Here is a 16379-nt window from a genome sequence, read left to right as displayed (position 1 = left end):
CTATTACAGCCAAGAAGATTTCAGGATTTGGGATATATTTCTTTCCTAAAGGGGTTAAATATTTGGTTAGAGATGCTATATGTTTTCAAATCTTTCTGCTCTGGTATTGACCTAGACACACCTTAGTGACTGACCTCTTTCTCTTGTGTACGAAGAAAAGCTCTACAATGAGAGTTAGGAAACTAATAGGAGTGACTGACCTCTTTCTCTTGTGTACGAAGCAAAGCTTTAAAGTGAGAGCTAGGAAACTATTAGGGGCTATCTTCTGCTTTTTCTATTTTTCCCTGGTAGTGGTCTGGCACCTTCAATACCAGCTAAGCACCCACTAAGAAAGATCCTTTGAATTCCTAGTCTTATTCTCAGACCTCTGTTGATGCTTGCTGCCTATAACTCTTCAATGTGTGGTTGTAATAAGGTTGGTTAAAGACTTAAAGCCCATTATCTGCCTTCAAAAAGTGCATACAAAATGAGGAGAGAATAAACTGGAGGCATAAATCTTCCTTTATCACTTTCTAGAGCTTGCCATGGATATAGATGCAAATAAAGAACCTTTACAGTGAAAGCGATTCTCTTTTAGTGGATGATGAGCTCAAAAGAAGGAACCTTATTCCCATGATCTTGTTTTTAATACTCTCAAACCCTCCAGGCTCTCTCAATTTCTGCTTTTTAACCTGATTCTTAGGTTAGGATAAGCTAATGCTCGTGGTCACTTTTAAAGTGCTATAAATTTAGTTTGCTTTAATGAATGGACCGGTGATGTTAATCACTTAATATAGTAATATACTCGCTGCTGTACAAAATGAAAGTAACTTCATCCCCAAGAATATAAAGTGTTCATTTATCCACCGTCTAGACGCAAAGGAAAAAAGCAAAACGAAACTACTGTCTTTCACACAGTTCTTCCATCTCAAGATAAATTACAACAATTAGTAAAGCTTTTGTTCTTATCAGAACTGTGAGAAGTTGGACTTTTTGTCCTCTCGCATGGCAGAAGTCTTAGAAACAACAAAGCAAAGTCAAACTTCAGTATTTTAATTCATTTTGGAAGTTGGAATTTTGTCCTTCTCTAATTGGCGCCTATAGCAGGACCATGGCTAGAATCCATGCCAGAGAATAGATGAACAAAGTTCCTGTAACAGCAAGAAAACTAGCATTTTAGTTTGCAGATATCAAACCAAAAATGTGGATGCTTGACTTTATAAAATGGAAAAGGAAAATGTGCATGTAATGAATACCTGTCTGAAGGGGGAGTAGCCTCAAACCGTTGCTAAACGATGACACAAAGAAACAAGTAGATGTCGTGTTTATGCCATTAGGACAGTTGCAAATAAATGAATTGTAAGTTCCAGTGTAACCACAGGCTCCATCGCTTTTCTCACAATCTGCGCACGAGTTCGGATAGTCATTATACACATTGAACTTATACTTAAGTGATATTCCGTACTTCCAGTTATCAGGGTTAGATTCCTGGCCACTGAAGCTATAAAATCCAGAATATGAAGAGCACTGCAACTTCTGCAAATTCAATTCGAAGGATGGGCCGAGATCCACTGGTGTATAAACACAACATGTGGATATTGGGAGATTGAGGATGCTAATTGCCCTGCAAGAATACAAGTAACTACAAATGGGAGCACCTTGTTTGTCACATAGGGGAACAGCACTGCTGTTGTCAACATTATAGCTATTTGATCTAAAAATAGGTGACGACGTGGTTGAGCAGTCCAGGAGAGTGAAAACATTATCGTCTGTGAAAGAAAAGGGAGCATCCCAATCGAGGCCAAAGCCTTTGCTTGGCTGAGAGCAAGCACAAGTTGACATGGAAGGATCTGAGATGTATATGACTTGGTTGCTGTAGTCTATGTTGGTAATTGGATAGTTTCCAGTGTGTGTGGTCAAGGTGAGTTTTTGCTGGTCACAAGTTACGTATTGCTGAAAGCGTGCATCACCACAGCCAGGGCCAGTTCCAAATGGGTACTTGATAGGTAGATTACCGCAGCTTCTTTGGCAGGCCTGAGATGAGACCAAAGAGGGAAGAAAGATCAAAGAGATGAAGGGGAGGAGAGTAATAAAAGAGCGTTTTAGCTTCATTTTTCTGGCTACGCTTGGAGAATTAGAGAGGAAAGTTTGGGCTGTGTGAGAGTAATTAAGGAAGAAGAGGTAAAGAGAGAAGTGTGGAATTGGTATTATATTATTCTGAGCAAGCAGCTAGCTAATGAGTGCTGCCTTTAGAGAGTGAAATAGGGAGAGATGGAAGGAAGCATCATGCGCTTTTGTTTTATGGGGACTGGTTTTATGACTTTCGGTGTGAGGCTGGCTAGCTTTAAGGGACCTTTGCTTTTCCCTATCATTAGATGCCTTGTTTTCTTAACTATTGCTGGCGTTGCAGTAGGATGATGATTTCTTATAAGTACTGTAAAGTTCCATTTGGTGATTCAAGATTACTTGGTTCGCCTGCCAAGAAGATTGAGAAAAAAAAGTAGAGAAAGAGTTTTCACAATCACCCACTGTTTGATTTTCTTTTTCAACAAAAAACAAACCACAACTTGGAGGAAGTTTGTACACGAGATGAGTCATAACAAAGTAGTAGTACATGGTTTTTTCCTTAGTGTCAAAGCAAAATGATCTCCCTCCTCCTGTGAATGTACGTAAATCAACTTCCATGGTAAGTAGACGGCGAGAGAAACCCCTCAACAAGCAAATTATACATTTATGACTGCAGGTATTTAAATTCAAAGATTCTTTTGGCTGATTGAACTTAATTTGAGCAACTTTTTCATTGGTTCTGAAACAGGTTTAATGTGTATATGATTCATGTGCACAGCCACTGGTTTTCCGCGTTATGGATATATATAGTGCTGTTGCTAGTATATATTCAAGATTACCAGTTAGGAGACAAGGAATCTGTGCTTATATTCCAATTAAGTTGGTGAAAATATTGGAGGGTTGGTCTGTTGGATGATCAAATCTCACATACTTTGGCTAGGAGGTAGGCATAAGTTGACCCTCGATTACTTTAAATGGGGCATCACATGTCATTGGCATTAATTAGTCTATCTGCCAATGTGCTGATCAGGACAATGAATCAACATTCAAATGAATCACAGGGCAAAGCAATTAATAGATACATTGATCCACATTCGTCGGAAAGGCGACACAGAAATTTTATATGAAAAACAATACAATAAAGGTACAAAATCTCTACTTCACTTTCGGACAAGGTTTAGGCTTTACACTTGGAGAATATAATTAATTAAGAGAAACATTTTAGACATATTCCAATCCCAATACTTTGATTTGAAGTCTCCAACTACTTAAATGTTCCTACTTCCTTTGCTTTTGCAACAACAAAGCTTATGCATGCAATCAACCATGCAATTTTCTTGACCACTGTGATTCATCTCTTGAGCTATTGAAAGCCTGCCTTCCTATTGTCGGTGCATGAGAATTTCCATGAACAAGTACTTTTGTAGAAGTTCCTATATTTCATATTGCTCCTGCCTAACCCTCCACCCTGAAAACAAGGGCAGCCACTAAAAACAATTAATGAAGGTCCATGACTTGAGCATTTGTCTTTGTAATTAATGAATGACGAAAAGGATTAGGCACTCAGGCGGAACATGATAAACAAGAAGGATCGGAAAAGGCAATGGAGATGAGATATGGTCGAATATATATATATATGCGCCTTCCTTCCCCTCTTTATTATCACATTACCAAGTTTTAAAAGCACAAAAGTAGTCCATTACAATTTTGATCCTGTAAAACAGCTTCTATGTTAACAGCAATATCAAACAAATCCTATATATGATTAAGGTTTGATGAAAGCTTGTGAGCAGAGACAAGATAGTAAATGATTTCTGCCTTGATGAAGAAGGAATCTTTTTCCCTCTTTAATCGAGATATGGAATCGCCACTCCATCACATGGGGCCTATCAGAATAGTTAGTTTAATCAAATATTGCTCCACTGAAACCAGAATACAACTAGTATAAGGCATCTCAACTAAGAGGAACTTTAGCAGAAAAAAATTATGCTTCAAAATGGAGAGTGGAGACAATCTTTTTGGTTTAACAAGAACATTAATGGGTGTGTTGTGCTGAGTAGGGCAACCATGAGAGTTTTATGAGTAGAAAATGAGAAACAAAATTATGGTGCCAGTTATAAGGAAGCTAAAGATGAAGCATTGAGCAGCTTTCTATCATGATAACACAATTTTTTTTGTTGATGCGTCGAGAAGGCCTACGGCCTACATCGCCCTGCCTTCTGATACGAAATATATTAATCAGTGAAATACTGAAATGATTGAGCTTTAATGTGTACAGCCTTGTTCGCTTGGTGGTCTCTTGAATAACCAACGTCGTCAAAAGAAATATTTGTTAAGATGTTGTATATAGCCACTTTCAAACAAGTCTATATAAGCATAAGCTTTTAATTAAGATAAAATAAATCAAATGGGCAATTAAGAGTAGATGCCTCATATTTTACTCAAAAGTTTAAGTTCCAATTGATTTTTTTTAAAAAGTAATAAATCAAGAAAATAATTATCATCTAATACATTGTAAGTGAAGTTTTAAATTTCAAAAGCAGAATTAGAGCGTTGTCACATATCTCATTAAAATATATTTAAAACATTAAAAAATTAATATGATAATAAACGAAAAAACATGTCATAACATTCTAATTACACTTGAGAAGTTTAAAGTCTTAACTGGGAATGTATAGTATAATATGTTAGAACACCGAATTGGAAAATGTAGAAATTGGCTTCAAGGCGTGTATCAATGTTACTATTCTTAAAGTTTTATTTGCCCCATTTATAGTGTGTAAAAAAGTTACTGACGTATAAATCTCGAAGATACAGTAAAACCTAGTGATTGACGGCGTTTTGCACTGATGAAATCAATCCACTGAGCACTTATTGGAGTATGACAAGATTATCAAACTTTTATATAATTTTCCTGCAACAAAATGATATAGAAAAAAACTTAAAGAATGTTTGAGGAAGGAAGAAAATATGTTATTATTTTCTGTTGTACGTTGTGTTGTCTAAAAGATGGTAGATGTGTGCAAACGGTTATTTCGGTTTTAGATATATAATAACCGAATTAGCCGAACTCATATTTAAAAATAACCGAAATCGAACCGAACTATACAAATAACCGAACTAACCGAAACTGAACTAATTTGGTTAGTTCGGTTCGGTTTCCAAAAATCAAACTTGACAAATTATTTATTTATTTATTTATTTATATATAGTTATTTATGCCTTTATTTTTTTAATAAATCAATACTACAAAAATATTAAAAATGATAATAAAAAATTATAATAAATAAGATGAATACTCATATAATTAAAAAGGAACTAAAGAGGAGAAGAGATTAGGTTTAGGATTTATTTTTCATGCAAAATCCCCATAATACCCTTACTTAAGTTTCGATTAGTTCGGTTAGAAATTTTCCTAACTGAAACTAAATTAAATTAATTTTAATAACCAAACTGTCCTAACCGAACTATCCAAAGAATCGAACTAATCGAACCAAAAAAATCGAACTCATTTCGATTCGGTTCGATTGTTCGGCTCGCTTTACATTTGCTCACCCCTAAAAGATGGTCCTTTTTATAAGTTTCTATGCCTATTTCCAAGAGACACAGTTTACACCTATTTGTTTCAAATAGACATAACTCTTGGTTTTTCTCAACAGACACAACTATTGGTTTTGTTCAACAGACTTAACTTTTTGAAAGCGTCCAAAAATCCCCACCATTTTTAAATTAATCCAAATTTTCGATAATCTTGGAATTCAATTGCATAAATCAAGGTGTCTTCCGGTTGATCTTTCACTTAGTGAAAACATGTTAAAGTTAATCAAAATTGCATGGTAGACTATGCTTTGAATTAGCTATTTTATTTGGTTAACCAAACACATCTCACACGACGATTTCAACACCAATGAATGCACAGTATCTAGCAATGCTTTTATGGCCATTTGTCTACATGCTCTTTTTATGTGTGCTGTTAGAGCCATGGGTTGAGTCGAGTTTCCACCATGAGTGATTTTCAATTTATGAGCCTGAGCCTCATCTCCTTTAAGGTCTTATTTACAAGATCTCAAGTAAGACTTTTTGTTAAAGAATCTGTCAAGTTTTCATTAGACCTTACAAAAGTTTTAGTGATCACTCAATCAGAAATTAATTATCGAACATAGCTATGTCTTAATCCAATCTATCTAGACTTTGCATTATACACTTGGCTATATGCTTTTATTAGAGTTGCTTCACTATCAAAATGGAAAGAAATTGAAGAAACTGGTTTAGGCCATAAACACACACCATAAGGTAAATTTTTTAGCCATTTGGCTTCCTTGGTGGCAGTAGTCAATGTAATAAATTCGGTTGCCATGGTAGAATCCGTTATACATATTTGTTTCTTGGAAATGGCATCCCCACCAAGCATAAAGATCCATCTGCTTGTGCAAGCATGATATTCTAAACTTGCAATCCAACTAGAATTCAAATATTTTTCTAATACTAATGGATATCTATTATAACAAAGCCGATAGTATTTTGTTTATGACTTGCCAATGCAAAATACTTAGATTACTTATGTATCTACTTAACTTTTCAACAGCAAATGCTATATCTTTCTTTTTACATGTCATTGCATACATTAAGTAACTAATTATTTTTGCATATTGTAATTGATCAACAATCCTACCAACATTTGGTATTAATTTAATTTGAGGATCCATGGGTGTAAATGCTAGTATAAAATTATTACAATCAAACTTTTTAAGTACCTTTCAATGTAGTGTGATTGTGACAAAGTTATTCCATTTTTATCTCGAAATATTTTAATTCCTAAGATGACATCAGTTACACCCATATCTTTCATTATTTGATTCCAGACAACATTCGGGGAAATATATTATCAAGTCTATTTTCCTTTGAAAATCTTAAGACCATTCTTAAGTTGCTGAAGCAATTTAGCATTTCCTTGATAAGTTTTATTCTGTCAAGGTTTTATTCGCCTCATTTGTTGTGTGCAAAAGAGTTACTGGCATATAAATCTCGAAGAAATAATGAAACTAACTGATTGACGACGTTTTGCACTGACGAAATCAATTCACTAAGCACTCACCAGAGTATGGTAAGATTATCAAACTTATATACAATATTCCTGCAGCAAAATGATATAAAAGAAAACTTGGAGAATGTTTAAAAAAGAAAGGAAATATGTTATTATTTTCAGTTATACGTTCTGTTTTCTAAATGATGATATTTTACAAGCTTAGATGCCTATTTCCAACAAACACAATTTGTGTTTGTTTCAAATAGTCACATCTGTTGAAACAGATGTTTTAAATAATAACATCTCTTTTTCCTAACAAATACAACTATTGGTTTTTTCTTCAGACATAACTTTTTGAAAATATCCAATGTAATAGTTTGTAATATATTCACCCAAAAAAAAAAGTTGGTAATATGCAATGTCAAAATCTTTACTTGTTAGAATAATATTTTGAGGAAATTATGGGAAATGACCTTCATAGTAAAATGACTTAAAAAATGACCGTATCTATAATTTTAACTGTTTTGAGTCAATTTTTGGCACGACTTGACAAAAATACCCTTTAAATCAATTAATCCAAATGAAAGAGCATATTGGTTTCTTTCTTTCTGCTTTGCCGCCATTCGGCTTAAAATTCTAAAATTAAATCTCGATTTAGATTTAGCTATCCCTCCTTCCAACTCTCCAACGCCATCGAGGTCTATATCGGCAGCCAACTTTCTAATGATCCCAAACTGTAGAGATGACATCAAGGTATTTGTTATGGGTTCTTGGATTTATTTAGGGTTATTCATAGAACGAAAAAGTTGATGGGTAAATTATATGAGTTTGAAAACTTAAATCTGGCTGGGGGTAGCGAAATCAATTAGTTTATAGGCAATGCGTGAATATTTGTTAGGCATTGAGTTAACTGGATATTAGGGTGTGTGACTGGATATTAGGAATCGTAACTTGTTTATTTGGCATTAGGTGCTTGAATATTATGTGACTGAATATTTGTTGAGCATTGCGTGACTTGTTTATAGGCATTACGTAATTGAATATTTGTTTAGCGTTGCGTGACAGGCATTATGTGACTGAATATTTGTTAAGCATTGCGTGACTTGTTTGTGGGCATTCCGTGACTTTATCTACCTAATGCTGAAGGTGATTATCTACTGATTCAGCCCTCTTAATAACAAATTGTGTAAAATTAGAAGAAAAATAGGCTAAAGCTGTTTGGTAAACTGTTTAACAAAATAAATTATATAAGTTGTAATTTCGGTTAAAATTACCATAAAGGATATTGAGTGTAATCTTTAATAACCTAATAAGCTATAATGTAATTCTTGAAGTTTATATATAATTTTAGACTGAGTATTTCAGACTTGTATAATAGCAATAGTATTAGATTTTGATTGGTCTACTAAGAAATCGGACCATAATGCTTAAATTTAAAAAAAAAAGAAGAGAAAAGAGGAAACGATAATGAATTTCTTGGAAAAGAGAAAAGAGGTAACATTAAAATACTCTTGATTAGTGAAAAAGAGAGAAAACCTTTAAACTGATTTTTATTAAGAATTTCTTGGAAAATGATATTTGGCATGACTTTTGCTTTTAAGAGGTAGATAAGATGAAACGTCAGGCCAAACATGTACTTAATAACCAATTCAGCCTCCCTTCATTGCACTTAAATGGGTGTAGACAATGAAGAGTCAGCATTCATGCCAATAAATAAAGGCCAATAACCATTTAAATCAAATTCAATTATCTTAATCAATCTCAGATAATTGAAAAATGACCTACAGAGATCTAAGAGTCGAGAACAGGGAAGAGGCAGCCTTTGAAGAGGAGGTGTCTTTGAGGGAGAAGCTGTAGATATTTCAGCAGGAGATACATGCCCTCATGGACAACCTGATGCAAAGGACTTTTGACTTGGAGGCTGCCATCTTGAGAATGAAAAGATTCTCATCGAGATAGAGTTCAAAGTAGATGAACTTAGGAAGAAATGAACTACGGTTCATTTTTTTTTTGTATCATCTTCTTGTATTTTCGGTGGGATATCTTTTTTAAAATTTTAATAAAGTTTATAAAAATTTTTATTTTCATTGAGCACATATTTTCGAGTTATTTTTTTTCGTTTAAGTTATATTATGCTGAATAACTTCATGAGTGGATGTTAGGTATTGCGTGACCTATTATTAGGTATTGGGAAAGTGGGTTATACGCGGTGTGTGAATTATGCAATGCTTACCTTCTATTGAGACATTGCGTGAGTGGTTTGTATGTATATGGTGACGTGTTGTTATGTATTGCGTGACGTTGGGCCGGTACACAACTGTTTAAGTTGGCATAACGTGAGTGGATATTAGATTGACTTATTATTAGGTATTGCAAGACTAGTGGTGCGTGACTTGTGCAATTCACCTTTGGTTCTGAGGCTTATTATTCATTGAGTGAATTATTCTTAGGTATTGCGAGCTTAGTGGTGCGTGACTGACTTGTGCAATTCATGTGTTGTTTTGAGACTTTTGTTCAATAGTTTTTTAGGCATTGCGTGATTAGTTTTTATATATTGCGTTACCTGTTGTTATGTATTGCGAGAGTGGTGGCCCGTGACTTGTGCAATTCATGTGTTGTTTTGAGGCTTTTGTTCAGTAGTTTTTTAGGTATTGCGTGACTAGTTCTATGCATTGACCAAATGTGACTTAGGCATTGCGTAAGTGGTTTCTATGCATTGAGGGGCAATTTTTGATAAATTGATTGATTGTGACACTTATTTTCTGTTAAATTTCAGTAGCCTACCAACGTAAAGCTTATGATTACATACGGTGGTCATTGGGTCGATGACACTTACAAGGGTGGTGAGACACGAGTGAGAAGTGTTGGGAGTGATTTGTCATTTTCGGGCCTAGTGAAGCTCGTTGAAGAGGTTGTTGGGGTCAACTCACATAATAATGAAATCAACCTACATGCATTGCTCAGCCATGCCGTAGGAGTTTCGCGCGTAGTTATCAAGGATGATGAAGATGTAGCAAGTATTCTGCGAGATGAGAGGGCAGTTGTTTTGTTTGTGATAGTTAAGACAGGAAATGAAAAAAATATTCCATATGAACATGGTATCCAACATAGTAATCACCTACAACAAAATGTTAATTGTTCTGACATACCACAACATGCATTTCCTAACAAACAACCATGGCAATTACGTTTGATGTATCTTCATGAGTTTCAACAGCCTGGTACACACATGAGGTGTCTGCAAATGATGTCTGCAAAGTTTCGATCGAAATGTGCATCGAACGAAATACTTAGTACTTTGCAACAAACACAACAGTCGCTCGAAAATGCATTGGGTCCATTGTCATTAGCAAACGACATTGTGATGGTTGTGAGTGATGACGATGCATCTGATCAGATTGAAGATGATGTTGAAGAGGATGACACGGTGGATCAGAATGATGAGTTGTGTGATAACTGTGAAGATGATTATGTTGGCAGACATGAAGACTGTTCAAAGGATGATAGGGTTGAGCAGACCGACATTCCTGATTGTAATCATGCAAATGGCGATACAGGTGATACCACAACTGTTGTGTTAGAAGATGTTGAGTTGGACGACCATGGCAGAACCATTGAATTAGAAGATATTGAGGGTGCGAACCCTATTTATGAGAATGCCATCGCACTTGAGAACGGTATTTGTTCTCCTGATGACAGTGATCAAGAGAGGGTAAATACAGGGGTATCTCGTCAATGGATTATTCCCGGGCTATATATGATATCCTTTCAAACAGTTGGGAGTGAGGAATCTAGATCAATGGACGACCATTTATATCGTGAAAAAGTGTTTCCATCGAAAGGCTGAATTGAAACGAGCTTTGAGCATGTTGGCACTACAGGAGCATTTTGAGGTTAGAGTTAAAAAGTCATGTCACGCTCGTTTTGAGGTTGTTGTAAGGATAAGGCATGCAAGTTTGCTTTGCGTGCAATGAAGTTGCCTGAGGGAGAATATTGGCAACTTCAAAAGTTCTAGAAGGTACACACGTGTACTGTTGATGGTTTGCAATGTGGGTACTGCACTGCGAGTGCGAGGGTAATTGGTGAGCTTATCTCCACCAGGGTGCAAGGAAATTGTGTAACCCCATTGAAACCAAAGGAAATAATGGAATAGATGAATTGCAAGTGGGGATTGCAATGCCTCTATGGTAAGGCTTGGCAAGCGAAGGAGTATGCGAAGAGTCTTGTGTTCGATCCGTCGAAAGAGTCATTCTAACTCTTCTCCTCGTATTTCCATATGTTGGAATGTGAAAATCCTGATACTGTCATGTGTGTCGTTATTGATGGGGAACAACGATTCAAATATTATTTTTGAGCGTTTGGGTCATGTATTCGGGGGTTCAATGCTGTAATACGACTTGTAGTCGTTATCGATGCCACACATCTGAAAGGCAGATTCAAGGGTATTTTGTTTGTGGTGGTATGTAAAGATGCGAAGGAGCAGATATATCCATTTGCATTTGGCATTGGCCACGTCGAAGACAAAGAGTATTGGTCGTGGTTTCTTAATTAATTGCATTGTGCAATTGGTTGTCCTGAAAATGCAATGTTCATTTCTGATTAGCATCTTGGCATTAAGAATGCAGTTGAGAAAGTGTACAAGGACGCTTATCACGGGCTATGCAATTACCATTTAGGGAAAAATGTTAAAAATAGATTCAAGCGCAAAGATGTTGCTGCGATTTTCACCATGGCCGCCAACTGTTATAGGTTCGTCGATTTTAACAAACATATGAATAAGCTGAAATAGTGTTGCAAACCTGCTTATGACATCCTTATGAGATTAAGCGTTGAGAGATGGGCATGTGCACGGTCACCAGTAAGGCGATACAAGCTAATGACATCCAACATTGTGGAGTGTATTAACTCCTACCTGAGGAATGCAAGAAAAACGCCAATAACGATGTTGATCGAGTGCATCAGATGCATGTTTCAACATTGGTTCCATGACTGGCACAATGAGGCATTGAATTTGACCACGCCCCTCAGCCCTTGGGCTACCGATCTGTTGAACAGACAGTTCAATGAAGCATGTCATTTTTCCATACACGCAATCGATCAGGTGGAGTTCAAGTTATAGGCGGGACTAAGGATAAAGTGGTCAACCTCTCCACCAAGACATGTTCATGCGGTGAGTTCCAGACTGATCTACTCCCCTGCATGCATGACATGGCGGCAATAAGGTATGAGTAATCATGTTTTGTTATTTTGTGCATGATGAATTGAATTTTTACATTGTTCGCCAATTGTGATTTCATTGCCTTGGTATTAAGTGCAAATGTGCAGCCATTGAATTATACTCGGACTATTACAAGACTCGGTCTTGGGTGGAAGGATATGCGGTTCCCATTCAATTGGTTGGGCATCCCAGTGAGTGGGACATCCCCCATGACGTTCAACAAATTATCGTTTTACCACTAAGTTGGCGAGGTCAAGCGGGAAGACCTAGGAGGAAAAGGATTCCATCAGCTGGGGAAGGCAGCGGATGGCGTAGATGTTCACAATGCAAGAGCTATGGTCATAATAGATAATATTATCAAACTCTGTTTGCAGCTCCACCGACAAATGGGGAAACATCATCTGCTCAGTTGACGGCTCGACGACGATGACCCAAGCCATGTGCAATTTGTAGACAACCCGGGCATAAACAAAACCGCTGTCCAATGCGAACTAGAAACTCTAATAACGTTATAGGTGTCGTACCTGAAGATAGTGGCCCTTCAGACGTCAGTTGTTAGGGATTGTTTCGAACTTTCCATTGATATTTGCATTGAATAATACTATTTGAACTTGAGTTTGACAGAGTCTTGAGATGATACTCTGACTAGTACAACGAAGAAAACTAAGTGGTGTGATTGTGGCAGAAGTAAATCTAAAACACAAGATGTTGCGACAGCTGTGAACACAAGATGTCATTGCTACGAAAACCTTGGATGATTTTTCAAAATCTAGTGGCTGGGAACAACAACATTCACCAGAATGTTAGGAAGGTTGGGGCTCTCTTGATGAGTCAAATCAACTTGCAAGTTCAAATGGCTGGGATACACCAAATGGTTTGGGTAACACTCAAAGTGAAAAACATCAGCAGTCACGTGGCAGTGTAGGGGCTTACGTCGTTGGGCTTTAGACGCTAGTAAGAAGAATCGTCTTGTGAAGTCAGCTCGAGTGATGAATGATGATTTTAGTATGGCTGCAATGTACACTGCTATAAGACAAAGATTAGACATGTTTACTTTTGAGTAACAAGATATTCTCTCACATGTTGAGCCAGTGATACAGTCAATCAGAAAAATAATGCACCAGTCTGGGTAAATTTCTCTTACATTTGTACTTTTCCCATGTCCAGTTTATCTGGATCTGCCTGGGTCAGGAAATTCTTGTTAATTAGATACTCTATTCTGGTTTGAAGACCTGAGAAATTTGCACGTCCAATATTTAGTGCTGGTTATTATAGAATTTTCATGATTCTTTTAAGCTGTAAGATTTGCTCAAGTTTGTTAGATACGAATGTTTCAAAGCAGACACTTCCAATTACTTAGCCCATTTGTAGGATTATCAAATTCATTTTACTCATTTATAATTTGTTTTTCTTTGTAAACAAATAAATTAAAGCATAAAATATTTAATAATATTTGCCTGATTGATTTTGGCATCATGCTTCATATTTTTGCCCATAAAATTATGTATAATATTAGCATTGTTTGGATAGTTAGAGTAGAAAGGTTTAGGGTTTTATGGTACTTGCTTTTATGGTACTTGTTCTTAATGTTGACCGTTGTTATAAAAAAAACATAAAGGGCATAAGATAAACAAAAGACAGTTAATCAAGCGAACAATCTCACATAAAAGCATGGCAATTAGCAATAGTTGAATGTACCATATACATCAAAGATACAAATGTTTGTAAATGCAACCAAAATATGATGCATAGGTAGCCATGGAATCGAACAATCCAAAAAGTCAATGGAACAGACGTATGCACAAATAATTCATGATGGTGGAGGAAATTGAGAGAGGAATTGATCCTCGAAATTTTTTTGGCACTGCAACATCTCACGATTTTGTGCCTCCAACAATTCCATACGGGTAGTCAACCTAGAGTCCATTGTTTCCATAAATGAGAGGAGTTTAGTGAAAGCTTGCTCAACATCGAATGTGGTGGAAATAGGTGCACTAGATTAAGCAGTAGATGGGCCCGTAAGATACGCACTCAGCTCTCCCTCATTCCTATCTTCATCAAATTTCGGGTTATCGTCTACCCCCTTCCTAACCCAACTATTGTTTTTGTACTCAAGACCTAGCTTTTTAATACTATGCTCATCGATAGGATTGAACAAAGCATGGTCTTTTGGCGGATCACAAAGGGTGTCAATTTTGAAGTAGTCTATGATCTCACTAATCACCATGCCATAAAGCAGACTTTTTATGCCACCTTGAATGGTCCGGATCATGTCATCCATGATAAATTTAGCAAGGTCGATACGACGGTTTAGTTTGATGTTAAATAAGAACCAAAGGTCCTCTGTGGTGACAGTTGAGTAGTTCGAGCTGTGAGGACGAATAGTGTGAGTGATGATGAAGTGCAAGACTCGATCAAAGAAACATAGCCTTGTGCAACTAGCACTACCTCTCTCATTTGGTGGAGGGTAGATAAACGCCGACCAAAGGATTCCATTATCAAAGACACACTGGAGATCTTCTTGGAGGGAAGTAAGGTGAAGGACTCGTCCTATTAGCTCACGAGTAACAAGGATCCGTTGTCCCATGACATGGGTGACAAACGTATCGTCATGGTTGACTAGCTGACCTATTTTCAACTCTGCATATGTTTGCGTTGCATTGAAGTAAAAAATCCGGACCAAATTCTCATAATATTTCCTATTCAATTGTAAATAATGTGTCCACCCTAAATTTTCAAAGTTCGCAAGGTATGGGAAAGATATAGACTTTAAATAATCAAAGTCAATTATCCGTCCGAGCATTACCTTGCGTTTGGCAAAATTGGTGTTGAATCTCTCAACGTGCGACGGATCAGTGAAATTTTACAAAAAAGAACTCACAACTGAGGTTGAGGATGTTTCGGCACTACCAGAGTCGCCTGAACCACTGTTTTTAGTCACCTTTGTGCGTTTAGTTCTGTGACTCATTTTCCCAAATTACGAAATGAGAAATTTAGAGGCTTCTGGTGTTTTGAGGCAAAACGATTCGGTATAGATGTCAAAGAGTATGACGTAACTGATTTAATCGACAGAATCGAAAAATGAGTTCAATAGATACCGTTTCTTTCATCTTCCAAGTATTCCAATTTATATCGATAGATGATAAACATAGCGATAGCTGCCGATTCGAAATATCTATCGATAGAAGATAAATATATCGATAGATACCGTTTCTTTTATATTCCAAGTATTCCAATTTATATCGATAGTTGCCGATTCGAAATTTCTATCGATAGAAGATAAATATATTGATAGATACAGTTTCTTTCATCTTCCAAGTATTCCAATTTATATCGATAAATGATAAACATATCGACAGCTGTCGATTTGAAATTTCTATCGATAGAAGATAAATATATCGATAGATATCGTTTCTTTCATCTTCCAAGTATTCCAATTTATATCAATAGATTCTAAACATATCGATAGCTGCCGTTTCATCTTTGAACCATTCGAAATTTCTATCGATAGAAGGTAAATATATCGATAGATATCGTTTCTTTCATCTTCTAAGTATTCCAATTTATATTGATAGATTTTAAACATATCGATAGTTGCCATTTCATCTTTGAACCATTCGAAATTTCTATCGATAGAGGATAAATATATCGATAGATACAGTTTCTTTCATCTTCCAAGTATGAGTCCAAGTATTCGTAATATCTATCGATAGCTTATAAATATATCGATAGCTTCCGTTTCATCTTCCAAGCAATCGAAATAGCCATCGATACATTATAAGGCATTTTTGAAGTCACCTTACTATGAAAGTGATTTCCCACAATTTCCACTTATAAATATATCGATAGCTGCCGTTTCATCTTTCAACCGTTCGAAACTTAGTTTAAGGGTTAAGAGAAGTTGAACCACTAAAGTTGAATCGTCTTGCACTGTCTTAAGCAATGGCCGCATCTTCGAGCAGACCCAATGTCAGTGACAATGGCGACCAAAGTATGGGTGATGATGAATACTCACGCTTACAATCAAGGAAGAAATAGAAACTAGATCTTTAACTACCTACAGCATCAATTGGTTTTTCAATTGAACCA

General features: G+C 36.3%; 1 protein-coding gene across 1 annotated transcript; it reads right to left on the bottom strand.

Moving 5' to 3' along the window:
• Positions 1-810: 810 nt before the first annotated feature.
• Positions 811-2260, bottom strand: LOC18609310 (Putative membrane lipoprotein). The gene is made up of 2 exons (XM_007044346.3): positions 1236-2260; positions 811-1130 (listed from the first exon to the last, which is right to left on the bottom strand). Exons 1-2 carry the CDS (start codon positions 2089-2091, stop codon positions 1078-1080), a joined length of 909 nt encoding a protein of 302 aa, XP_007044408.3. The 5' UTR covers positions 2092-2260; the 3' UTR covers positions 811-1077.
• Positions 2261-16379: the final 14119 nt, after the last annotated feature.

Source organism: Theobroma cacao, chromosome 2 (genome assembly GCF_053813885.1).
Source record: "Theobroma cacao isolate CCN51 chromosome 2, ASM5381388v1, whole genome shotgun sequence".
Taxonomy (NCBI): Eukaryota; Viridiplantae; Streptophyta; class Magnoliopsida; order Malvales; family Malvaceae; genus Theobroma; species Theobroma cacao.
This window is presented reverse-complemented; position numbering and strand designations above follow the sequence as displayed.